This window comes from Ictidomys tridecemlineatus, chromosome 3, assembly GCF_052094955.1.
Source record: "Ictidomys tridecemlineatus isolate mIctTri1 chromosome 3, mIctTri1.hap1, whole genome shotgun sequence".
In the NCBI taxonomy this organism is placed as follows: domain Eukaryota; kingdom Metazoa; phylum Chordata; class Mammalia; order Rodentia; family Sciuridae; genus Ictidomys; species Ictidomys tridecemlineatus.
In genome coordinates, this window is record NC_135479.1 from 44,870,200 (window position 1) to 44,898,142 (window position 27,943).

The 27,943-nt window shown below is 39.6% G+C and overlaps 1 protein-coding gene across 4 annotated transcripts; it reads right to left on the reverse strand.

Annotated features, from left to right (window-relative positions):
• Positions 1 to 140: 140 nt before the first annotated feature.
• Crk (CRK proto-oncogene, adaptor protein) lies at positions 141 to 27,943 on the reverse strand. 4 transcript variants are annotated; one of them, XM_005327891.5, is made up of 3 exons: positions 27,544 to 27,941; positions 15,651 to 16,189; positions 141 to 2,751 (listed from the first exon to the last, which is right to left on the reverse strand). In XM_005327891.5, exons 1-3 carry the CDS (start codon positions 27,782 to 27,784, stop codon positions 2,614 to 2,616), a joined length of 918 nt encoding a protein of 305 aa, XP_005327948.1. In that variant the 5' UTR covers positions 27,785 to 27,941; the 3' UTR covers positions 141 to 2,613. The 4 variants fall into 4 exon arrangements, with proteins under 4 accessions (XP_005327948.1, XP_005327949.1, XP_040125205.1 ...); XM_005327892.5 differs by having other exon boundaries at positions 15,821 to 16,189; positions 27,544 to 27,940; XM_040269271.2 differs by lacking the exon at positions 27,544 to 27,941 and adding an exon at positions 21,906 to 22,029.

Below are 27,943 nucleotides of genomic sequence, written 5' to 3' on the forward strand. Positions count from 1 at the left end.
ATCTTTAATAAGCACCCACAGTGTGTATGATTATTTGATGTGACTGTTCACGGGCTGTTGAGGACATATACCTCTTATTCCCTAAGCATAAAGATTTAACTCGTTTGTGACAAATATTCAAAGATACTTTCTCCAAAAGATCACCAAGCCAAACATTTGGCCATATTTTTATTTACTACATATACTATAAACATATACAATACATGCTACAAAAAAACATTTTTTAAAATTTAACTGTCAAGAAAGTGTATAGTGTTATAATACAATGGCAAATGTTCATATTTTATTTCAAATTGGTTTGCTTATCACCCATTTCAAACCATTAATAGTGATATGTTACTTGTGGAAAATTAAAAATTATCTATTTTCATTATTAACAATAAAGAAGTCCAACAAATTAATAAGAATTAACCATGTCAAACATTAGTATCCAAAAAATGGGCTTTTGCAGAAACAATTATAAAAAATATAGCAGCCAATTTCAGTTTATTTTGTGACAATGAATATGCACTTGAATGGGGATTCTAGCATGTTTTTTGGAATTTATAAGAAGTCCTTTGAGTTCTTGATATCCAATAACTGCCACACCCAGCCAAATCCAACCCAACACTTTATGTAATGGCTCCAGACAACTTATCATTGAGAAATTCTTATGATTTGGGTAGAGTTGCATATTCCACTAATATTACATAATGAAAAGAGACATTACAAGCCAATATCAAAGGCAAAGGAAAATATAAACATTCAAATCAGTTGTAACAAGGTTCTTCTACAAATATTTTAGATGCCATACTTCCAGGAAAACAAGATTTAATGTGCTTTTGGATTTTACAGTATGAATGATAACTGAAAATTTAACAAAAGTAGTCAGATGGAATTATATTGGGTATGCAAATTTGTTCATTTGACATTATTGAGCACCCACTATGTGCACAGCACTGTGCTAATATTTTGAAAGTTGATTATTAATATCTTCATCAAGCATTACCTTAGTGTGAGGTAAAAATACATTAAATTAGCGTCAACTCATAAGTTTGCCTGTGGTAATGTATGTAACTCCTGTGCCAGCTGGCTTCCCTGGGCCATGTAACAAGCTCCTGCATTACCCTCATTCACTCACACAAACATTGGCACACTATGTGCCAGGCAATGTGCACTGAAATAACCATGATTTGGTATATATTCAAAGAATGAAAATTTATCATATTAACCTATGTAGAGCAATTAGAAAGGTACACATTATGTTTCTAAAATGAGGTCCAAAGCAAAGTATACGGTGTTTCTATGTCACACCACACCAGAGACCACCAAGTGCCTTTATCAACTGGGAACTAATTTTAAAAGTTTCATGTTATAGTCTAAAATAGCTTAGATTATTTTTGGTCTCATAGGTCTATTCTTTGGAGCACCTGACCCCATATAAACCATTCTATTTTTAAAAGGGTTTATAAACTAAAACTGAACATTAAAAAAAAAAAAAAGCCATGAAAAAAAAAATGAAGACAGTACTTCAAGCACTGTTCTGGCCATGTAAAATGAATAATACATAAGTAATTCATGATTGGTTCAAACATCTTTCAAAGCACTAACTCTACCCCCAAACTCATGATTCTAACTTGTCTTTTATACAAGTTGCACAGAACGCTGAGGGCAGAATTTGGCCCTGAAACCTTTCATGGAATATTATAAGTGATTGGTCCTTCTACTCCAAGTAGAATCTGAGAATTCAGGGTGTCCTTCTAAGATACTGGCACTCAGGAGAAATGGCCCTGTTGATACCCATCAGGCAGGAATCTCTTTAGCTGCTGCAGCAGTGTGAATCTAGTATGACCCCTTAGGGGAAGGCAGAGAGCTGGGAGTTTGGCTGTCCACTTAGTGAATCCAATACTGGCTTAAAGCTATGCACTGAATAAAGTGCTCTGCACATCCTGCTCCTCATCTGGAATGAAAATATACATTATCTTAAGAATCAGCCTACTTATGGGTCTTGGGGAAAAGAATAACAAGGGTTGAAAGAATCCCAAGAAAAAGTATGAAGCATTGACTGGGAAGGAAGACAAATGCCTCTAGTAGTGTTCTCAGAATTCTCAGGATTTTAAATGTCAGAATGAGTCATACAATGGTCATGTTCCATAAATGAAAAAGCAATCCCACTGGGCACTATTCACATGGTGCATGAATACTTCAAGGGGGTGGAAGGAACAGTCTACTGCCATTTGATAGTATGATTTCAGATGAAAACAAAACCACTGGATAAGTCAGGGTAACCAGTGTGTAACACTCCTCCCTTGTCCATCAGCATCCCACAGGTTGTTCTGCACTGCTTGAGAGAAAGGAGGTAAAACACCTATCCCTTCTGATACAGGCATAGCCACTACCACCTAAAACTGCCAATTCAGAAATAACCACACAAGCCCTCTAGTTTCGTACCCTGGATATGGTAAATAAGACTAGGAATGGAGTAGTTCAGTCTAAAAAAAGATCACAGGTAACATAATGCTTATATAAACTAGACTGCTTTTGACACCTGTAAGAAAATTATATAGATGGTAATTGGAAAAAAAAAAAAAAAAAAGATTGTTCCCATCTGTCAGCAAAACTGTTGAGCTATACTCAGCTGAAGTCCTCATCGGGATTCTGTTGATCCAGCAGACGGACATGTGTGAATGGGAAGTGACCTCGTTTGCCATTACATTCCCCTTCCCACTGACCACTCACATTAATCTTCGTAACCTTTACCAGCTCACCGACCTGCAGGGGAGAATAAGGAGAGCACTTTATTTCCAGTTAAGAATGCAAGCTGAAAAACTCCATTTTCTCTGGTTAGGCAAACCCTGCCCACGTGATTGCTCTAGGGCTGATGTTACAGAAACGGCTGTTCACTACCTCCCCAACCCCAGCCACCAGAATGATTATTTGTGGTTAATGCAGACAGAAGGAAGAAGTGATTTTAGCAGTTTAGAAAGAGAACATAGCAAAGTAGAAAAGATCCTAGAAATTTATACTTTTGGCAAATCTCAGTGTCTCTGAATAAGCAATGTCAGTTTAAGGGAATATTCTTTTTCTTTATACCCACTACTCTCAGCTTCCTCCCTGCCCCAGGCCCTGGCCTAGGAAAGAAGCCCTGATTCTCCATGGCACATAGTAGCACAATCTCCCAGCATCCTCACTCACACACATCCTGGCCTAGTATTGCTTGCACAGCATAAGGCAATCACGGCAAGTCCATTTCATTTGACCCCAGAAAATGAAGTATTCCATGACCTTCCCACCAAGGTAAGCCACTAGGGCAGGCACAGGCCCAAATTCCATGTCCTGTCAGCTCCCTGCTCATCCTCACCTCTTCCTCTTCTACTAACAGATTTTTTGGTTTTTTTTTGATCCCTCAATGCCACTTGGCACTGTTCATTACCCAATGAGGGGACCAAAAAACAAAAACAAAGTCTCTTTCTTCTTCTTCTTTTAAATAGTGCTGAGGATCAAACAAAGCCTCTTACATGCTAGGCAAGTGATAAAACACTGAGCTAAACCCCCAGCCCCAATTTAAAAAGTCTCTTATAACATTAAAGATCAAATTTTAATAATATGACATATACCTTTTAGCCTACCATGAAACTTAAGACAAAGTAAGTCTGATAAATAGATTCACCCTATAATAAAATATTGAATAATGGTGAGATAAAACTCTTTTTTTTTTTTTTTAAATGTTTTTTTTTTTTTTAAAGAGAGAGTGAGAGAGGGGGACAGAGAGAGAGAGAGAATTTTAACATTTATTTATTTTTTCTTAATTCTCGGCGGACACAACATCTTTGTTGGTATGTGGTGCTGCTGAGGATCGAACCCGGGCCGCACGCATGCTAGGCGAGCGCGCTACCGCTTGAGCCACATCCCAGCCCCGAGATAAAACTCTTGAACTACAGACCATGACCATCCCTTAATTATTAACACTTAAGTTCTGGGGGCTGGGGATGTGGCTCAAGCAGTAGCGCGCTAGCCTGGCATGCATGCGGCCCGGGTTCGATCCTCAGCACCACATACCAACAAAGATGTTGTGTCTGCCGAGAACTAAAAAAAAAAAAAAATATTAAAAATTCTCTCCCTCCTCTCTCACTCTCTCTTTAAAAAAAAAAATAAAAATAAACACTTAAGTTCTTATATAGAACAGTGGAGGGTTTTTATGGGAGGGGGCAGGGGAGAATATTTGATAGTATTAGGGATTAAACCCAGAGCTTTGCACATGCTAGAAAAGCACTGTACTACTAAGCTACATTCCAGCCCTTTTTATATTCTGCTAAGTTGCTGAGGCTGGCTTTAAACTTTCAATCCTCCTGCTTCAACCTCCCGAGCCACTGGGATTATAGGCAAGTGCCACAAGCTTGGCTAACATACCCACCAAGCCCTATAGGCTGCTAGTACCAGGATTCTGTCGTCCTAACAATTTTCCAGCTTAACCTCCTGACACCCAAGTAAGGTAATTAACTATGACAATCAAAGATTTTCACATTGTCTTTGGAGACCATGACAAAGTAAAGTTTTGTTAGTGAAAATAATCTAAAAGATGTGTTCCTTTAACCTTAATTCTAGTTCTCAATTTATCTCACTTGTTCCCTTCTTTTTTAAAAATCTGGCAGGGCCAGAGGTATGATTCAGTGATACAGCAATGGCTTTGCATGCAAAAGGCCCCAGGTTCGTTCCTTGCCCAAATAACAAAAACATTTTTCAATGTTATAAGATGCTAGGCTTTGCACTATCTCCTAATATCAAACTATTTTAGTGACTGTCTTGTTTATGACCTGTCAGCTACCCTTGACTTTCTACCCTTCACACACATGCACATATTATACATTATACACATTACTCAAGTTAAAGCCTGGATGTTTCTAGTTACTTGGTGATAAGGTCCATTACATCAAATGAGTACTTCTTTCCTCAATTTTTAGTATTTATAACACTCAAATATAAAGTGCTATTCTGTTAGCTGTACTAAGACTAACATAAGTTCCTGATCTTAAGAAGGGGACTTATAGTTGGCTGCAGTGGCACACATTTATGATCTCAGCAACACAGGGCTGAGTCACGAGTTCAAGGCCAGCATGGGCAACTTAGTGAGATTCTGTCTCAAAACAAAAATTTAAAAAGGACTAGGGATGTTTATCAATATTTTATTCAGCTTTTCTAGGTATTGAGAAGACAGTTCTTTAGGATATAGCTTTAAGTCAACCATTCTACTCCATAACAAAATTCAGATGCAAAACTCCTCTCTTCTCTCAATGTTACATTGTCTTTATCCTTAAACATTCAAGTGACAGTTCATAGAGCTCTAAGAAAGAAAGGATGCATTGAAGTGCAGGCTAAGCTGGTCTACACATTTTTTTTTTTTAAATAGTTGATGAAGTTCTTGGCAAAAAGATCCAAACATAAGAAGTGAAAGAAAAGCTATGCCATGATGGAAATTATTCTGATTTTAAATGGATAAAAAAGTAAAGTGAGTCTGGGGATGGGGCTCAAGTGGTAGCGCGCTTGCCTAGCATGTGTGAGGCACTGGGTTCGATCTCAGCACCACATTAAAAATAAATAAATAAAGATATTGTGTCTATCTAGAACTAAAAAATAAATATTAAAAAAAAAAATGGGGCTGGGGATGTGGCTCAAGCGGTAGCGCACTCGTCTGGCATGCCTGCGGCCTGGGTTCGATCCTCAGCACCACATACCAACAAAGATGATGTGTCCGCTGAAAACTAAAAAATAAATATTAAAAAATTCTCTCTCTCTCTTTAAAAAAAAAAAAAAAGTAAAGTGGTAACTAGGCTAATTAACCTGCCCAAGTGGTACTGGATACCAATACTTCAAAGGAAGACCTTGTTAAGTCAACCCTGGGAGAATATGAATAGGTTGTTCTAAGAATGTTTTTCCACCCAGAATGGAACAACACCTATAATCACAGTTACTTTGGAGGCTAAAGCAAGAGGATTGCAAGTTCAAGGCCAATCTCGATAATTAATAAGACCCAGTCTCAAAACAAAACAAAAAAAAGCAGGGTGTGGTGGCACATTCCTGTAATTCCATAGGCTTAGGAGGCTGAGGCAGGAGTACTTCTGAGTCCAAAGCCAGCCTCAGCAATTTAGGGAGGCACTTAGCAACTCAGAGAGACCCTGTTTCTAAGTAAAATATTAAAAAGGGCTGGGGATGTGGCTCAATAGTTGAGCACACCTCTGTGTTCAATCCCCAGCACCAAATTAAACAAACAAACAAACAAACAAATAAATAAATAATAAAATTTAAAGGCTAAAAAAAAAGGGGGGGCCAGGTGCAGTGGCACACACCTGTAATCTAAGCAACTTGGGAGGCAAGAAACACAAAAGGGCTTCATGTATCAACAACACATTTAATCTTCCTTTTTATGAGGCAGACCTCAGTAGTGCCTTGTAAAGAAAAAGGCTGATAATTCTTCTTATCACTGAGAAACTGTTTCATGGGTGTTTCACTGTCCAGGCTGGTAATCAGCCTCCTGATCCTATAACACATCCTCAGGAGCAAGTGTGCATGTATTAGTGGAGTCATAAAGAGGAATAATTGGTTACTCTAATTTCTTCACTCCTAGAAAACTTACTGAACACTGGTTTATTCCCTAGCTCTATGTAGTATCCAAAGTTATTCAGGATTCTGGGGCAGATATAATCAAATCTAAAACTGGTTCAAGAGCAAAAAGACTATCCAGCTGATCTCCACTTGTGAGTACCAGTGATAATGAAAAAAACAGCACTAAGTTCTGGAACTCACTTACATAGGAGACATCAGCAAACTGTGTGACCTCCTTTGCAGCTGCTTTTCTGTTCCTACTATCTAACAGGAAAGATACCAACAACTGTCAGCATTCCTTTGATCCAGACTTGCTGAATAACTCTACTGAGCTCAGAGTAAGAAGCAAACAGGGCTGGGGGTGTGATTTCATAGTAGAGCACTTGCCTAACAAATCAGAGCCCCTGTGTTTGAACCCCAGCACTACCAAACAGAAAAGAAAGAAAAAGGAAAAAAAATGCATGTAAAGAAAACTATGGAAAAGCAAGTACAGAGAAGCAGTACAGGGAGCCTTGTCTTCAAACATTTTCAAATGCAAAAAAAAAAAAAAAAAAAAAGACATTCAATAAATATTCCAAGATTTGGCTACGGGGAAAACAGTTAAGGAAACTACAGCAATCTAAGGCAAGAGTCAGCAACTATGGTCCATCAGCCAATTCATTTTGCTCTTTTTGCAAAGATATCAAATATCTTTTTGATATTTTTGGAATATCACAAGCTCATCTGTTGTTTTATCTGACTGCCTTCTACTACCATGGCAGACTGAAGACTGTGACAGAAACTATATGGTTCTAGGCATTTATAGAAAGTCTATAGACTCTTGACCTAAAGAATAGGTAAGCCAGATACAAGGGCACACACTTGAAATCCCAGCTACTGAGGAGGCTGAGACAGGACAAGTTCAAGGCCATCCTGGGCAATTTAGAGACCCTCTCCAAAATAAAATTTTAAAAGGGCTGGGGATACATAATACCCATCTAGAGTCTTTCAAATCAGTGAAAAACAAGAGACAAATTCAGCTTTAATGATTCACTTGCCTTAGAGGTGGACTGAAATGGGCATGGTTTGTATTGGTGTTAAGTAATTAGATTTAACTGCCTAAAACTCTTGGTGAGAGGTGAATTGACCACTAGTAGTATATACATTTTAGTTCAATATAAAGTATTTTCTAAAAATTAATACAATGAGGGGCTGGGGATGTGGCTCAAGCAGTAGCGCGCTCGCCTGGCATGCGTGCAGCCCGGGTTCAATCCTCAGCACCACATACCAACAAAGATGTTGTGTCCGCCAACTAAAAAATAAATATTAAAAAATTCTCTCTCTCTCTCTCTCTCTCTCTCTCTCTCTCCTCTCTCACTCTCTCTTAAAAAAAAAAAAAAATTAATACAATGAATTAGACCTGAAGTTCCCAAACTATATAGTGTTAAAGGCATCACAGGGAACTCACAGGTATGCAATGAAGTCTTTTTTTTTTTTTTTTTAAGAATTTAAACTTTATTTTATTTATTTTTTGTGTGGTGCTGGGGATTGAACCCAAGGCCTTAGGTATTCAAGGCAGGCACTCTACCAACTGAGATATATCCCTAGCCTTTTTTTTTTTTTTTTTAAGAGAGAGAGTGAGAGAGGAGAGAGAGAGAGAGAATTTTAATATTTATTTTTTAGTTTTTGGCGGACACAACATCTTTGTTTGTATGTGGTGCTGAGGATCGAACCCGGACCGCACGCATGCCAGGCAAGCGCGCTACCGCTTGAGCCACATCCCCAGCCCCTGCAATGAAGTCTTTTTGAGGGAAACAGAATAATACTTGATTTGTGATGTCATATGAACTACAAGGCTCAAAACAGTACACAATCCCTTTTTTTGGACTGGGGATTTAACTCAGGGTGCTTTACCACTGAGCTACACCCCAGCCTTTTTTGAGAAAGATCTTGCTGAGTTGCTAAGGCTTGCCTTGAACATATGACTCTTCGAGGCAGTATACAATTTCAACATTATGTCATGCTATTTTTTTAATTAAAAAAAAATTTTAGTTGTAGACGGATACAATAACTCTATTTTATTTATTTATTTTTATGTGGTACTGAGGATTGAACCCAGTGCCTCCCATGTTCTAGTAAAGCATTCTACTACTGAGCTATAACCCCAGTCCCATGCTATATTTCTTTCAAAGAGACTCTATCTTTACAAAGCTAGGTTTTGAAAGTTGCTATGATAAACAAGCAAATAAGTAACCCTTGAAAATAAATGTGGAATAGGAAATAAGGGTGGCAATGTTTAATATGATCCCAAGGTTGGAGGAACTACAGTGACCAGAGATATCACACCTCATTAGTTAAGTAATTACAGTCCTTTAATACTAAACTAAAACATTTATTATTTTTTTTTCCCATGGTATTGGGAATTGAACCCAGGGTTTACCATTTATGTGCTCTACCACTAAGCTACATCCTAGCCTACCCTATCTTTATAATATTGATATTTTATCTTCTTCTCTCTCTCTTTTTTTTTCTTTGTTACCAGGGATTGAACTCAGGGGCACTTGACCACTAAACCACATCCCCAGCCCTATTTGTATTTTATTTAGAGATAGGGTCTCACTTAGCTGCTTAGCACCTCGCTTTTGTTGAAGTTGGCTTTGAACTCAAGATCCTCCTGCCTCAGCCTCCCCAGCCACTGGGATTACATGTGTGTGTCATGTGCCCAGCTTTAATTTTGATATTTGATAGCTGGATTACAGGTATATATCACCATTGCACCTGGTTTATGTTTATTTAAAAAAATTTTTTGTTTTTTGGTACTAGGGATTGAACCCAATAGCATTCTACCACTGAGCTACATACATCCCCAGTCCTTTAATTTTGCAACAAGGTCTTCCTGAGGGTCTCACTAAATTGCTGAAGCTGACCTCAAACTTGTGATCTCCTGCCTCAGCTTCATAATTATTATTAAAAATACCGAAGCATGGCACTGGGGATATAGATTAGTTGGTAGAGTGCTTGCCTGGCATGCACAAGGCCCAGGGTTCAATCCCTATCACCACAAAAACAAATAAACAAACAAACAAACCCAGGCATGGTGATATATGCCTAAAATCCCAAATAATTAAGAGGCTGAGGCAAGAAGATCCCAATTTCAAGGTCAGGCTAGGCACTGAACAAGACCGTGCCTAAATGTAAAAATTTAAAAGGGGGCTGGGGTTGTGGCTCAGTGGTACAGCGCTCTCCTAGAACGTGCAAGGCCCTGGATTTGATCCTCAGCACCACATTAAAAAAAGTAATAAATGAGTAAATAAAATCAAGGTATTGCGTCCAGTTAAAACTAAAAAATTAAAATTTAAAAAACAAATTTAAAAGGGGAGTCAGGTGCTGAGGATGTAGCTTAGTGATAAAGTGCTTGCCTAGCATTGAGAACCTGGATTCAATTCTCAGCACCATAAAGGGAGAAGAAAGGAAAAAAAAAAAGCTATTATTGGGATATAAATACTTAAGATATTTGGACTTACCTACTTAATAAGTGGAACTATTAGATATTTGTTTTAGCCTAAGGGAGCCATGAAATATTACTGAAACACTAAGGGTGGTATGAATGAAAAAAGTTCAGGACCAATAGCCTACATTGTTGTGGCTCATATTGAGTTCCCAAAAAGTAGAGAAATTTAAAGAGATGCTTAAAAAATCATTGAGATGATACCAAAGAGTCTGCCATTAATGTCTGATAACTGGATCTGTTACTTCCAACATCCCTTCCCACTGAAATTCAATGATATGAAATGAAGCAGACATCCAAGAGGATGAAAGAAGGGCAAGAGAAACTAGATGCCTATCTCAATGAACAGGATAGGGGTCTACTGCTAAGGTTCCAGAAAAAGAAACTGGATACATAAAGGGCTTGCCTCTCAAATTCTCATACCTTCCAATCTCATTTTATTCTCTCTATCAAACAGATATGCCAGATTGGCCTTTCCTCCAAGTTGTTAAGGTCAAAAGGCCCAACAATTCTCATTTTCATAGAGTTCCACATGCAGAAATGTGCAAGTTATAGTCACTGATGCATCAAAAAGAATCCAAAGCACCTTATACCTTTCACATCTATACTATGAAGAAAAAGTCCAAGTCTGGGAGTACCCAAGTATTCTCAAGTCTTACTTATTAAAAGCAAAATGTCAGGCTGAATATGCAATAGAAGTTACACAAATAGCACTTTTAAACAAAGTATGATTGTTTTGCATAGTCCACAGAGGCATAAAATAAATATCCACATTTACAAGATTCATCATGACAATAAGGTGGTGCAGTGGCGCATGCCTGTAATCCCAGTGGCTCAGGAGGCTGAGGCAGACGGATTGTGAGTTCAAAGCCAGCCTCAGCAAAAGTGAGGTGCTAAGTAAGTCAATGAGACTCTTAAATTAGATACAAAATAGGGCTGGGGATGTGGCTCAGTGGTCAAGAGCCCCTGAGTTCAATCCCTGGTAGCCCCTCTCAAAAATGAAAAGGGCTTCTGCATTATTCTAGAGTTATTTAATCATTTTTCCTCCAACACACTTATGTCTGCATTTTATTTAATGTCTGTTTAATTCACTGTTATGTTCCTAGAATATGATTGATTGATCAACCCATAGATCTATAGTGGGCAGAGGAACACCCCTTGGTTATTTGCTACAGTTAATCCCTTCTCTCTAATGCCTTCATTCCTAATAGAGAAATCTGGGTAGAAAAAGAGAAAATATCTAATAATTTATATTTAGTAAAACACTTTAGTCATGACAAATATACCCATGCAGGAGACATACATTTGTAAAATGAGAAGAAGTGATTCTTGAACACTTTTAAAAATTTATTTTTTAAAACACAGAAACAGAACAAAAAAAACATAAAAAGGCACAGAAACTCTTTCTTCAAAGAAAATCTTACAGAGATATGATATAATATATAACAGTGAAAAACAGCTGCTTTAGCTGGAGCACAGTGACGCACACCTGTAATCCCAGCTACTCAGAGGCTGAGCTGGAAGGATTAGAAGTTCAAGGTCAGCCTTAATGACTTAGTGAGACCCTGTCTCAAAATAAAAAATACAAAGGTGTAGGAAGATATCTCAGTGGTAAAGCCCCAACAAGACCAAAAAAAAAAAAAAAAAAAGCAGCTGTTTTAGCTGGGGTACGTACCCTGTGGCACATGCCTGTGATTCAGAAGAGTGAGGTAGGAGGAAAATTTAAGGCCAGGCTCTGCAACTTAATATGAGACCCTGTCTCAAAATAAAAAATAAAAGGGGCTTGGGGATATAGCTCAGTTGGTTGAGTGCTTGCCTCGAATGCACAAGGCCTTGGATTCAATCCCCAACACCACACACACACACACACACACACACACACACACACACACACACCAAAAAAAAGGGGGGGGGAGGCTTAAGATGTAGATCAGTAGTAGAGCACTTGCCAAGCATGTACAAGGCCCCGAGTTTAATCCCCAGTACTAGAAAAATAAATAATTCAACAAAAATAAAAATAAAAAAACAAATGCTTTGGTTAAAGCAAGAGAAAGAAACTCAAGATCTTGCAACCTTAGGTTTACCCTTTCCTGGGGACTCTTAGGGTACTGAAAAGCAGTCTGAAAATGTGGGTCTAATATATCTCAAAGTCTTGACCAAATCTAAAATTAAATAGATCTACCACTGGGATACAGCTCAGTGGTGTATACACTAACTCAGTGGTAGAGCACTAACCTAACATGTGCAAGGTCCTGGGTTCGATCCCAGCATTATAAATAAATAAATAAGTAAAATGTAAAATGCTACCAAAATGTACCTAGCTGGTTTACAGATCTGGATTTATAATAGGTCAAATTATGTTTCATATGGAAAGACTGATCTATGTCAATGCATAATTAGGAGAATGCTAAGGTCAGAAAGCCAAACTTTCCTAATCTTCCAGTCTCACGCAATGAGGAGTAGACATTAGTTTCTATGAAAACCAGAAATGGGGCCAGGCACAGTGGCACACAACTGTAATCCCAACAGCTCAAGAGGCTGAGTCAAGAGGATGGCAAGTTCAAGGCCAGCCTCAGAATTTAGCGAGAACCTGTAACTTAGCCAGACTCTGTCTTAAAATAAAAAGGGCTGGGAATGTAGATCCGTTGTTAAGTGCTCCTAGGTTCAATCCATGGTACTAAAAAACAAAAACCAAACAAACAAACAAAAAAAAACAGATGGAAAAGGAGAACTATACTTCCCTATATAAATAATACAATTGAGGACATGCTTGCTGTCAATGAAGCTACATAAAACTTGCAAGGAGGAGGGCAGCAGTACTGTTATCTCTGGGTTTGGTAGAAAAGTGCCAAGGTAGATTTAGGTTTGTCACATTTCCATAACCAATTAGTTTGCATGATCCATTCAACCAGTCTTAATATCAATTTTGAATGAGGATATTTAAGGCCCTTTTCAATTCTAGAGTTCTATGATGCTAAACAAACAACCATTTTTCCCCCAACTACATAAAAAAAGAGGTGTTTTAAAGCTACTAGTTAGGGGGTGGGGATGTGGCTCAAGGGGTAGCACGCTAGCCTGGGATACGTGCGGCCCGGGTTCGATCCTCAGCACCACATACAATCAAAGATGTTGTGTCCGCTGAAAACTAAACTAAATAAATAAATATTAAAAAATTCTCTAAAAAAAAAAAAAGAAAAAAAAAGCTACTAGTTAGGGTATTTGTTTTAACTTGAAAGAGGCTCTCTTTAGCAATAAACATATGTGGCTCAAAAACAAATATCCAAACCAAAAAGAAAATTTAAACTAGTTTTCTATGCAAATCTTTATTTTACAAGATTGTATTTAATAGTAGGGAGATTAGATCAACCATTTTTTAGTGTTAAAAGACTCTACTTAGTGAAGGCAGACATCACTCTTTGTTTGAGGTTTTTTATTTTGTTTTGTTATGTTTTTGAGAAGGAGGTCTTACTATGTTGCCCAAGATGCTCTTGAATTCGGGAACTCAAGTGATCCTCTTGCCTCAACCTCTTGAATAGCTGGGATTACAGGCAGGAATCATGATCATATGCCACTGCCACCATATTCAACCAAGGTATACATCATTAAAAATAATTCTCTTTGAGGAAGGAAATGCAAATGGAAGCAAAATTAATATGATAACTATCCTCTTCTGGATGTTAGCTGACACTCCAGCCCTATGCTAATAAGGTCTGCAAATAAATGTCAAGAGTCACATCTATCATATGCACAGCAACAAGGTAGAAAATTATCATCATCTGAACATAAATGAAAACATGAGGCTGGATTCTAGTTTTTTCTTATTCTCCAAAGTCTAAGTTGGGAAAAAGAAGTAGTGCATGCCTATAATCCCAGCTACTCGGAAGGTTGAGGTGGGAGGATCCTGAGTTTGAGGCTAACTTGAGCAACACAATGAGACCCCCATCTAAAAAAAAAAAAAAAAAAAGACAAAATGAAAAAACAAAAAAAAAGCAGTGTGACTTAGCAACATACATTTCATTTTCTCATTAAAGCAGAAACACAAAAGTCACAAACATCCTCTTAAAACATACAAACTTTAAAAACACATTTTCAGGGACTGGGGTTATAGCTCAGTGGTAAAGAACTTGCCTTCTATGTGTGAGGCCCTGGGTTCAATCCTCAGCACCATATAAAAACAAATAAAATAAAAGATATTGTGTCCACTTACAACTAAAAATACTAAAAAACAAACACACATTTTCAGTCAAACCTAGAAAATTAACCCTCCTTCTACTAGATCAAAAACTAAAAGAAAAATTTCAAATCCAGTAATATCAGAGACTAGTACTAGTTCAAATAAATTCTAGCTCATTCTGTGGACTAACACTCCCCCTTAAACAGAGAGCATTCCAACTCCTCACTGCATGAACATGACCCAAAGAAAAGAAAGAGGAGGGCTGGGGATGTAGTCAGTGGTAAAGTGCTTTCCTGGCATGTGAGAGGCCTAAATTCAATCCCCAGCATCACAAAAAAAAAAAAAAAAAAAAAGACCCTTAAGTTTATAAGAATGTACTTTTACTTTTTCTCTGCATAACTTCAGCCTGTGCTTATGAAAGTTAGCTACCCACTTACATTCAAATCATTATATCAGTAGTCTCTGAAACACAGGAATAGGATGCCTCTTCTGTAGCATGTTTTTTCTCCCTGTAGCAGTTTTTATGATCAACTATAGCTCTGTATAACTTAGAGAGGATGAAGGAAGAAAGGGGGGAGGAGAAAAGGAGGAAGTAAGAGGCAAAGCAGTGCTAAAGAAAGAAGGAATAAATACAATGTCATGATTGATCAGAAGGAGATAAGTTACCAACAATAACTATTCACCAGTAAATGGCTAAAAATTAATCCCTTAAGAACTGGCTTCTTGACAATAAAATGCATTAAACAAAAAAGACAAATTTGCCACTTCTTGGAATTATCACTTTTAGGTATAGCTCACTTCCCACCTATACTACACTTTATTGTTCCCTCCTGAAGCTTTCTTTCAATAGTGTTGGGGGTTGAACCCAGGGTCTAAAGCATGTTGGGAAAGCACTCTTATTACTGAATTACATCCCCAGCCCCACTCCTGATTCTTGGTGAACATAATCAATAGTAAGGAACTTCATATCCTCTAAAGTAAAAACATTTTGTTTTTGTGGGAAAATTACACTTAAATGCTATGCTAAAGACCACTTATTACACTCAAATCTGTGTAAACCCACCTTCTTTTAGACAATGACAAAAAGAAAGCAAGAAAGATTAGAATATAGATAAGAGAAAATATTTTAGGTTAATTTCTGTGAATTCAGGTAGTATTGTTAATCAAAATATGCTTAGTAGAAAAGTCAAAACATTCAGTTATACAGTTTTAAGTTTACTCATTGCAAAATAGGTTTTCAATATAAAAGAGAAAACCCAACATTAAATGCCAAAATCAGTACTTAATGGTTCAACATCTACAACATCACAATGCTGGTGCTTGTATTCAGCATTCCTACAAAGCTCTAAGAGGTCTGAAAGGGAGACCCTATAGCAGATCTCTTCTTTCTACATTTTACACATTATGTACCTCCAAAGCCAAGGCTGTCTTGTCGTAGGCATTAGGGACTCGCTTCTGGATAACCCTGGCATAAATGGGCCCATTCTGGAGGTTAGGGAGCGGAGTGTTGACGCTGGGTTGGGCATAGGGCCCGGGCTCCGGCCCACCCAGTGGCTGTGGGTGGGAACCCTCCTGGTTACCTCCAATCAGAGCCGATACTGAGGCGGCGGAGGCAGGTCTATACTTCTCCACGTAAGGGACTGGAATCATCCCCCTCTTGCCTTCGCTGTCCTCGGCATTCCACCACTGCTCTTCAGGTTTATCCCGGATTCTCAAGATGTCTCCTTTCTTAAAGGGAAGATCTTCTTCATCATTCCCATTAAAGTCAAAGAGGGCTCGCACATACTCTGCCTCCTCCTGCCTGAGAATCACTCCACTACCCTGCCTGGATCTGGAAACTGGTTCTATCAATGTTGTAGTGTCCAAATAGTGAATTTTGTAGAATTCCAGTAAAGCAGGCAATGAATCAAACTCTTGATCTCCTATTCGGAGTCTGGAGGGGCTCACCCCTGGAAAAAACAGAGCAGAGTGTTATTTAAAGATGTACTATATTGAAGATGAAATGAAGATTTTAAGCATTTCTCACACACATTTTAGTCAACATTTAATCAGCAGAAAAACTGTCTTTAAAAAAATAATCTCTTCTCCTCACAAAAAACCAACATCATACACTGAAGATGAAATATCCTGTGAAAATAAGATGTCCAGCACCACTGGCTTCATAGGATGCCAGGACAGACCAGGCCAGTTGGGCTTGCTCTCATACTAGATCAGACAGTCAATGTGGTATATTTTTGTTCATTCTCTCAATATATTCTGTTGATACCCCAGTAAAGGTTCTAAATTTTGCTGCAATCTTTTTCCCTTCTTCTGTCCCAGGAGCACTTTATCACTAAGCTACATCCCTAAACCTTTTTATTCTTTGAGATAGGGTCTCTTTAAAATACTTAGGACCTAAGTTGCTGAGGCTGGCCTTGAACTTGTGATCCTCCTGCCTCAGCCTCCCAAGGTGGGGTAACCATGCCCAGCTTGTTGCAATTTTCTATTCAACTTAAGAAAATATAGCAGGCTCTCCTTTTCAGAAAGAAGTAGGGAGAGTTTGTAATCTACATTGAGCTCATACATTTATTTATTCTCTTCACATCTAGAATGTTTAATTCCAAAAAAGAAAAATCTTAGAATGTGGACCACAATTTCATCTCTGAAAGCTAAAACAAAATTAATTAGGAAAAGCTAAAAAAACTAAGTTGGCTGCTTAAAAATCAACTCCTAAGATCTTCACTTAAATAAAACATGGAAACCACATTGCTCCCTGTGAAGCAAACAGGTCATGAATATAAACAAGGATGACTGGGAAAATAAGCATTAAAATATTCAACCTCTGGGAGCATACTGAGGATCCAAACAAAGGACATATGAGGAATGCTTCTATTCTGAGATTCTAAAATTCAAGTATAATAAATGAAGACATATCACTCCAAACAAGACTTTCCTATGCTTTTATATTTTTCTGGTACTAGAGACTGAACACAGGACTGTTTTACCACTGAGTTACATCCCCAGTCCTTTTTCTGCTTTATAAGGCCTCCCTAAATTGCCAAGGCTGACCTCCAACTTGGATCCTCCTGCCTTGTCCTCCCAATTAGCTGTGATTACAGGTGTCCCACCCATTTCTTTTATAAACTCTTTCTTACTGGATGTGGTACACACTCTGCTAAGCACCCAAAATAACAAATTATCTCATTGAATATTTTTTTACCTTTTGGTTTCTTGATAAATAAATAGGTCTGCAGAAATCTGAGCTTTTTTTGAAATTTTAATTAGTTTTTTTTTTTACTAGCAGACAGATCTGTACCTTTATTTGTTTATTTATTTTTAAAGAAAGAGAGAGAATTTTAATATTATTTTTTAGTTTTCGGTGGACACAACACCTTTGTTTGTATGTGGTGCTGAGGATCCAACCCAGGCCGCAGGCCGCATGCATGCTAGGCAGGCGCACTACCACTTTAGCTACATCCCCAACCCACCTTTATTTATTTTTATGTGGTGCCCAGAATAGAACCCAGTGCCTCACATGTACTAGGCTAGCGCTACAACACCAGCCCAGAAATCTAGCTTTGTGGCAGGGGTAGAGGAGAATGTTTTTTTTTTTCACTAAGTCTTAATCCTGCCACAGGACCATTGAGCATTTTAGGTTATAACCCACCAGATTTTTGAGTATATATAAAGCACATACATATTTGAAAGTATTTTAAACTGAGTTATTATATGTAATTTTATACCTTGCCTTTTTTTCCTATTATACTTCAAGAACATGACTGGGTATGTACTGAGATTAGAGCCCAGGGCCTTGGAGAGAGAGAATTTTTTTTTAATATTTATTTTTTAGTTATCGGCGGACACAACAACATTGTTTGTATGTGGTGCTGAGGATCGAACCCGGGCCACACGCATGCCAGGCGAGCCCAGGGCCTTGGGCATGCTATGCATGAGCTTTAATGCTAAGATACACACCATGAGCTACATGGCTCCAAGAACATGACTGTTATTTTTATGGTGCTGCAGACCAAACCCAGGGCCCTGCACATGCTAGATAAGAGCTCTAACAATGAGCTTTCCCTCCAAGAAAAATACTTTTATTTAAAAAATGACACTGTGAATTGAACCCAGGGGCGCTCTACAATCAAACTACATCCACAGCCCTTTTTACTTTTTGAGGCAGGGCCTCATGAAATTTTCCAGGCTGACCTCAAACACATGATCCTTCTACCTCTGGCTCCCAAAGTCACTGGGATTACAGGCATGTACCATCACACCTGGCTCAAAACGAAGCGCTTTCCACTGAGCTACATTCCCAGCCCATTTTCTGTTTTATTTGTTGCTGAGGGTCTTGTGAAATTGCTGAGACTGGCCTTGAATCTGTGATCCTTTTGCCTCAGCCTCTTGAATGGCTGGAGATTACAGGCAAATGCCCCTACACCAGCTAAGAACATAATGTGTGGGAGAAAAAGGGGAATTCTGGGAATAAACCCTGGGGTTCCCTACCACCCAATTACAACCCCACTCCTTGTTTTTAAATTTGAGACAGTCTTGCTAAATTGTCAGACTGACCTTGAACCTGTGATCCTTCTGCTTCAGTTTCCCAAATTGCTGACATTACAGGATTGCACCAACATGCTCAGCTATAAGAACATGACTGTTAATGGCCATAAAGTATTCCTAAATTTTCACTAAGATAAACAATCCTGTTAAGAGTGTTTTTGTTCTTATCTATTAACGAACTTTTTTATTTCCTTAGGATAAATTCCTAGAATGCAATTTTTTTTTTTTTTTAAAGAATGAGTGAGAGAGAGGGGGACAGAGAGAGAGAGAGAGAGAGAGAGAGAGAGAATTTTAACATTTATTTATTTTTTCTTAGTTCTCGGCGGACACAACATCTTTGTTGGTATGTGGTGCTGCTGAGGATCGAACCCGGGCCGCACGCATGCTAGGCGAGCGCGCTACCGCTTGAGCCACATCCCCAGCCCTAGAATGCAATTTTGGATCAAAGGGCAAGCCTTCCAAGAAGTTTGTGCAAGTTTACACTCCCCCACCACCACTCCATATTCTTGTCAAACAGTATTTTATTTTTTGAGGTATTGGAGATTGAATCCAGGGCACCTCACATGCTAGACAAGCATTCTACCATTAAGCAATATCCTCAGCCCCCCTCCCCTTTTAAATTTTGAGACAGGAATTCACTAAATCACCTAGGTTGGTAGTTAATAATTTGGATTTGGAATGCATGTACCCCAAAGGTTCATCTGTTGGAAGACCAGATCCCCAATGCAGCAATGTTCTGAGGCTGGACTTTTGGGAAACAACTGGATCACAAGGGTTCTAACCCCATCAATGGATTCATGGCTCTAATCCCCATTGATGGCTTCATTGCTGATTGGACTACTGGGATGTGTTTAAATTGTAGGAGGTGGGACCTACTGTAAGGCTATAAATCCTGGGGGTGGGCCCTTGGGGATTGTCTTGTCCTTAACCCTTTCCTCTTTTTCTGCTCCTGGCTGCCAGGAGGTAAACAGCCTTCCTCTACCATGATGTTCTGCTTTGCCTTAGGTCCAAAGCAATGCAGCTAAGTGACCATGGACTGAAACCATGAGGCAAAATAACTTTCTTCAATTATGTTGATTTTTCTCAGGTATTTTGTCACAGAACACAAAGCTGATTAACATGTGGGTTTGAATTTATAATCCTCCTGCCACAGCTTCCAACTCAAAACAGTATTTTAAAAACTATCATCAATTTAATAAGGAGAATTGTTACTTAAAAATATATCACTTTTGGCCATTTGATGTTTTTCATATTTACTGACCCTTTGTACCACTATGGTAGGATAGTGGCTGATCTCCAATCCTAATAACTCTCTAGTTATTAGGCACTGTCCTTCCCAGCTAAAAGCCAAGCTGAATGAGCCTTCTCCTTAACATCATGAAAGTTGAAAGACCAAGACACATTTAAAGCTGCATGTATTTTATATTGCAAACAGGCTATCTGTAATCTTCATGGTTACAAGCTGAAACTGGTTAATAGTCCAAATGCAGGATTGCTGGCTGTCTTTCCAATTTAAGACACTAAAAAAAATGCCCAAAGCAAGTAACATCCATCTATGGCAAACACTTAACTCAGCAGAATGTGACCCTAATAGCTGTCAGTTCAGGATAGAGAGATGATTCTGGTTATGAATGTAACAGAGTGTGGCAGTGCTATATTCTCTTCACTGAGTTGGAATTGTTCCTATTCAATCTGATGGGCAAAGAGATGCATGACCACGTTCTGTATTACCACTAGCCTAATTCAGGATGATCTTTCAGGTCTACAGAATAACTGTTAAGGCCAGGGTCACTGTGAGCATAGAGATCTACTCAGCGCTCCCTGGTCAAGAAAGCTCCAGGACATGAGAATTGCAAGTTCAAGGCCAGCCTCAGGAACTTAGCAAGACCATGTTTCCAAATAAAAAATTTAGAAAGGTCATGTATGGTGGCACATGACTGAAATCGGGGAGATTCAGGAGGTTGAGGCAGGAAGACTGCAAGTTCAATGCCAGCCTCAGCAACTGAGCAAAGCTTTAAGCAATTTATCACAGCCCTGTCTCAAAATAAAGAGGGTTGGGGATGGGGCTCAGTGTAAAGCACCCTGGGTTCAATCCCTGGTACCAAAAAATAAGAATATAAAAATTAAAAAAGAACTGGGGATGTGGTTAATGGTAATGCACCCTTAGATTTAATCCTCAGTATCAAAGAAAGCTCCAGGGCAGAGTGGTAAGGAGTCTGTCTACCTCACACCCAGTAGGGCATCTATGGCTCAGAAATTGGTCCTGATCACACATTTGGGGAGAAAAGCTTCCTTACTAAAGTTTACTCAACTACAGGTCAAAATGGTTTTTACTAGTTGCTCTTTTGGAACAGAGGCTGGCAGAAATTAAGTGATCACTTAAGTGTTTCGTTTAACTTTTTCTTTTTTGAGGATTCTCATTGTGTTACCGAGGCTGGTCTTGAATTCCTGGATTCAAGCAATCCTTCCACTTCAGCCTCCCCAATATTGGGGCTACAAGCACACACTAACTTAACTGGCATTACATATTATCACTATTATTTATTGTACTGGGGTTTAAACCCTAGGATGTTTCATCATTGACCTATATCCTCAGCTCCCCTCCTTTTTTAAAAGAATCTTTTTTTTTAAAGTTGTAGATGGACACATACCTTCATTTTGTTTATTTACTTTTCTTATGTGATGCTGAGGATCTAACCCAGTACCTCATACATTCTAGGTGAGCACTCTATTATTAAGCCACAACCCCAGCCCCATCCCCGGCCCTTTTTAAAATAATTTTTAAAATTCTAAGACAGGGTCTTAGAATTGGCAAAGCTGGCTTCCAACTTGCAATCCTCCTGCCTCAGGCTTCCAAGTGGCTAGGGAGGAACCATTGCACCCAACTACATATCTTGGACCACTGAGCCATATCCCCAGCCCTATTTTGTATTTTATTTAGAGACAAGAGTCTCATTGAGTTGCTTAGCGCCTCACTTGTTGATGAGGCTGGCTTTGAACTCACGATCCTCCTGCCTCAGCCTCCTGAGCTGCTGGGACTATAACTGTATGCCACCAGCCTGGCTACATTATCATTCTTAATGAACATAATGAAGTAAAAGACACTAAATAAAAATCTATTACCAGTTTTGAGAAGCTGACAGCATAGAGACACAAAGGTAAGTTCAGCGTGCTGGTGAGCAGAGAGCATGTCTTAGGAAGAGATCCCTCCACTCCAACTCTTATTTCAACAGATGTATTCCTATAAAAAATGAAAAGTAAGGCTGGAGTTGTGGCTCAGTGGTAGAGCACTTGCCTTGCATGTATGAGGCACTGAGTTCAATTCTCAGCACTACATATAAGTAAATGAATGAAATAAAGGTCTTCAAACAACTAAAAAAAGTTAAAAAAAAAAAATGAAAAGTAGCAACAAACTATGCCTTGAGATACAAAATCACAATGGAGAGCAACTCTGACCATCCTTAAACATTTCAAAGGCACTCTTTTCCCTCCAAGAAGGAAGGTAACCACTCCCTACCATCATCCACTGTTAATAGTTCCTATATTACTACACCAGGCCAAGTAAAATGGGGTTTAGGGTCGGGGATGAGAAGAGGGGGCTAAAAGAACAAGACTACTAAGCCAAGACCCTTTGCAAGATCAGTGGAAGAAAAATTGCAGGTCATCTGGCACAAAGGTATGAAGGAGATTTAATTCATTTCTTAATTCTAGTATCACAGTATGAACTTAGCTTGCTTGACTTTTTGGCTTAGCAATCCCAAACACTCACAGAAATACAATAAACAAAACAACAAGAGAAGCCTTTATATACTTTACCTATAAATTATTCTTATATGCTACTAACACTGTAATTTCACAGATGAATACCTGGTTTAGGGTATTATTGGGCAGTTAAGATAAATAAGACAATCAAGCTTCACTGATCCAAACTCCGGAAGGGAAGGACAGAGGAAAGAATAAACATGAGTCCCAGATAAGCATAAACCTTACCACAGCTATGTGCTCCAGCTCTTTTTCCCTCCTTGACTCCTTCTAACCACAAATAGTCAAAGGCAGGAAATAAGAGGGAGGAAGGAGATACAGTAAACCAGTCTAAAGGACAGAGCCAACGCAAGAATTCTCATAGATATCTGGGACTTAGAAAACCTCAATGACTTACTCTACATCAAATCTGGGATGGATTCTGAATATGTCATTATGAATTAACACATTTGGAAATTAAAATCAATACAAATGGTTGTATATTCTTTTGGGTTCTCTGTACCTTCTCAATCCATTACTTGTAAGCATTTTGGCCCTTGGGCTATGGTTTTTACAATGACACTCCATAAAGGTTTCATGAAGAACAACATAGGTCTCTTTAGCCAGGTTACATCTGGCAAGGTACCACCGCAGTTGCCCCATCATCAGTCTCTCCTGGACCCCACAGCACTTTCTTTTATCCTTCCCATTCCCTTCTTTTCCAGTCCTTCTCTTCCTTCTCTGCCTGTGGAATTTAAAGAGGCTGCTAAAATAAATATCCACACCAATACAAAGGTCTAAAAGGCCAACAACTTCCATCTGAGAAGGGAGCCTAAAGACATACTGGAGTATAGTCTCTGAGGCAAGAAAAACTTTTCTAAAAACAGTGTAAATGAGATGGACTCTGACTCTCATTTATATGAGTTGTTACTTAAATTCTCTGTATCTCACCCCTCTTTCTGCTAAATGGTGCCAATGACATTTCTAATAAGTTTCTAGAAGTGGCCGTGGCTGATACAACCAGGCACAGTGGCACAGGCCTCTAATCCCAGCAACTCTAGAGGCTGAAGCAGGAGGACTGCAAGTTCAAGGCCAGCCTTAGCAATTTATTGAGACCCTGTCTCCAAAAGAATAAAAGGCTCAGTGTAACTCAGTGGTAAAGTTGCCTCTCTGGGTTTCTGGGTTCAATCCCTAGTAACAAACAAAACAAAATAGAAAAAAAATAAATAAATAAAATAAAACAAAAAACAGGACCTTGTCATGTTATAATTAACATGTACACAGTAAAGATCTAAAGAAATACACATTTCCTTTTGTCATACAATTTCTAAGTAACCCACTGAAGAACTTCTCCAGAAGTACTGGATGGAGGAATAGTCTGACACTGAAGACAAGAAAACCAGGTTTGTGAACTGAAAAGATGACATAAAACACACAGCTGAAGGTTCAAAAGGTGCAGTGGATAATCAGTAGTCCCAATCTCCAGAGAAGTGGCTTGATCCAGCACTACCTTAATGAGGAATCACTACAAAACAAGGCAAGCTTTTACACTATCCTCACTCACTAGAGTAATAGGTAAGAGGCTTTGGTTGAGCTGTTAACATGTACTGGACCCAAAATCCTTTCACAGTATTTCATATGCCCCATCCCTCCTATCCCAGCCCTATTCCCTAATGCATGCTGTTTCACTAGTGCCTACCAACATACACTTGCAAGCCACGAACCTCTTAAAGCTGAGAATGGTTTTCCATTGTGCTGTAACTACCCCATTCCACCTCATTTATCTTCATAGTATTAGCCTATGTGTGTGTATGTGTATATATCTTGTTGAATATTTATTCAATATGCAAGACAGATTCCTAAGTATTTAATATACTTAAGTTCATTTAATTGACTATGAGGTCAGTGTTACTATTTTCCCTCTTTCACACATGAGGAAAACTAAAGCAGAAAAAAAGTTAAATAACTTGCCCCAAGTTACACAAGGAATAAGAGGCAGATTAAAAAAATTCAAACCCAGACTCCAGAAATCAGGCTTATAACTCTAAGTAGTGACAATGTACAACTCATACTCATTCAGTTTTGTGGACTCTACTGGTTAAGGTCCAGTAGTTCCTCATTGTTCCAAGAGGAAGAAATTAGTGGATCAATTGTTGCAAGTCTTCTCAAGAGGTTCATCTTGAAACTCACCCTGAAAGAATATGACCAGTAGACTTGATCAAACCCTTCCATATAGCCTTGGAGCACAGCCAGGGTGCTTCTAGGCTATGGCAGCAGAGGACTATGGGAGCTAAAGATCTAAGATAAGTTAACATAGGTTCACTGCAAAGGTTGAGAATCATTAGCCTTTTCTATCCCTATGCCTCTAAAAATTATACTAGGGATGGGGTTATAACTCAGTCATACAGCACTTGCCTAGCATGCATGGGTTTGATCCCCAGCACTGCAAAAAACAAAACCTAAACCTCCACACAAATTTTACCTAAGGTTATGTACAAAAAATACACCATGAAGGGCTAGGGTTGTGGCTCAGTGCACTTGCCTAGCATGCGTGAGACCCTGGATTCAGTGCCAGGAACCACATAAAAATAAACAAACTGCAATTACAAAATAAATAAATAGATTTTTTAAAAATACACTATGTAATTTTAAGCACAAAGTGCACCTCCCATATTCAATGTGCCAAGTAGGTTTTTAAAGCCTCTTTATCATTGACTTAGATAGCAAATGTGTACTGTCCAGGTGCTAAAGCCAGTTTTCTTGTCATCTTTTCCTTCTGGTCTTTAAAAAGAACCTGGGACCCGCTTGGCAAAGTAAGTTTTGAGGACAGTCCTCTATGTGCACTACTGGGATCCAAGAAAAGTTACACAAAAAAGGGACAGAATGCCTGAGTTCAAATTCTGTCACTTACAAGCCTTGTAACCTTAGACAAATTACTGAATGTTTCCTTATCTGCAAAATTAAAATATTTTAATGAATGGAGATCACAGTACTTCACTCACTAGATCGTTAGAGAATAAATGAGATGAGGCAAATAAAGGTACTCAGCAAAGTACCTGATATAGAATAGCCAGTCAATAAATGTTAGCTATTAATAATGTATACGCTTCTCAAAAATTCAAGAAAATTCTCTGCGTGGCTTCAAAAGAAAAAGCTTAATGGAGAGGAGAAGATTAAGTAATCATTATAAAGACAACAATTGAACCAACTGCCCTACACAAAAATACGGGACACAAAGCATGTGGAAAATAGGGTACACACTATCCATGAGCTTTCCACACCTCATTCACAAACTTTGGCAATCTTTACCTTCTCTCCTAGGCTAAGGATCTGAATTCTTACATATTTTGAAAAGGTGGAGCTCAATAACAAGTTAAATGATGAGATATAAAATCACAATGCAGAAGTATAGAGAAATACAAAGTTAACAAACCTGTCTGCTGCCGTTTCCAAATTCTGCCACCAAAATACACATACATAAATAAACTGTTGAGAAATTAATTTCAATGATAGTTTACCATCATGTTATTATAATTAATTCAAAACCCTATATACTTTGCATATGACATCAAAATAGAATTTATCTGGTTTAGGACAATATATGTTGCATCAATACGCCTAGTTCATGTTATAACCATTATAATGGTATTAAACTGACCAGATGATAAAGATTTTGGATAATCAGTGAACTTAAAGACACCACACTCAATAGTATAATTAACAACAGAGACTGCTCATCTCCCTATTTCTGGACAGAGGGTGTAAATCTAAATTAGGACTATCCTCAAAAGGCAAGTCTGCAAAGACAGGCACAGACACCTCCTAATTCACATGAGAATGGCCTGGATCTAGTCTCAGCTGGTTAGAAAGAAACTACTTCTATTCGGGAACAGTGAGAAGGCACTAATGACTCTTGGTGCTGTTAACAGACAATGGTAACCTCAGAATTACTGTGTGTCTCACACATCTCAAGTACTAAGTGCATATATTTCCTTAATATTCCCCAAACAATTCCAATTACATGGGTAAGACAGTCACATCTCAATGATCCTTAACAAGAAAGACAAAATGGGATGACTTAAATTCCTGCTCCAGGAGGGTTTGTTTCTGGTACCCAGGAAGAAGGGCCACAACCCCAACTTACTCAACAAGAAGAGGCCAAGAAGTACAAGACAATGTTAAGCTCAAGGAAAATTAAATTCCATTTACTTCCAGGGAAGGAATTGTTCCCTTAGATAATTTCTGAGATATTTTGGGGGTGGGAGACAGCGGCTCTTTCTTCCACTAAACACTCTGAAAACTAGAACCCCCTAATTGTGGTGGACAGTCTTTCAGACAGTAAGATATCCTGGATACTGGCAGACATCAACTTATTCTGGGCTGGTCATACAAGGCTTTCTTCTATCACCAAGGCACTTAGCTCACCACCTTCGTCCTCCACAGGGGAAGAGGACGGTAAAAGCATTTTGGAAAAATGCCCAAGAAAGGAAAAAGCTGACCGGTTTCCTGAGGGTGTCTCCATCCCTCCCGGCCAGTATGTGGTGACTTCCTATCAAAGGCCACCAGGGGAGTATGGCCAAACCCAGTTCTCCAACACTGCAGGAAATGTTTCAAGCCTAAAAGCCACTTGTAGGATTATCGGATTCATTCTGGGCACTGCTGCCAAGTGATGCCCCCGCAGTGCCAACATCCCCCTCAGTTCTTTGTCCCCACATTGCCCGGCCCTGCCCTTGTGCTTGGCCCGGGCGCCAGCCCCACCCTGGGGCCGAAGCAGTTCCCCTTCCCCTGGGCTGTCCTCCCAAGGCACACCCAGAGGCCTGGGTCAGCGGCTCCTCCTCCCCCACACACTACCGCTCGACGGTGGGAACACGCCTGGACAGCAGGCTGCCTCCCGACAGGATCACTTCAGCCCTTTGCCCACGTCCCTCGTGGGGGTCAGCGCGACAGCAGCAGCCGGCCAGGCTGGGAGTTCCGCGGCCCTCAACCCCGCCCGGGGCCTCCCATTCCCTCCGTCCCTCACCGGGCGGAGGCTGTGCGGGCGATGGTGGCACCGGTGGGCGCGGGCCGCTGCTATTGATGATGTAGTGTGAGACACGCGAGTTCTCGGAGACGCTGAGCACATAGTCCCCGGGGCTGGTGCTCGAGTCCCGCACCAGGAACACCCCGTGCCGCTGGCCCTGCAGCAGTGCCACTGCCTCCTGCCGGCTCAATCGCCCCCAGTACCAGCTACTCCGCTCCTCAGAGTCGAAATTGCCCGCCATGGCCACCTCCGCGCCAACACGCTGGGCCGCCGCCGCCACGCGCGACACTCCAGCCCGGGCGCCCGCCGCCCAGCGGACCGGCTCGGGTCTCACCCTCACAGCAGCGCCCGAAATGGCGGCGGCGGCCGCGGGCCTTCCCCACCGGAAATGACGCGCTCT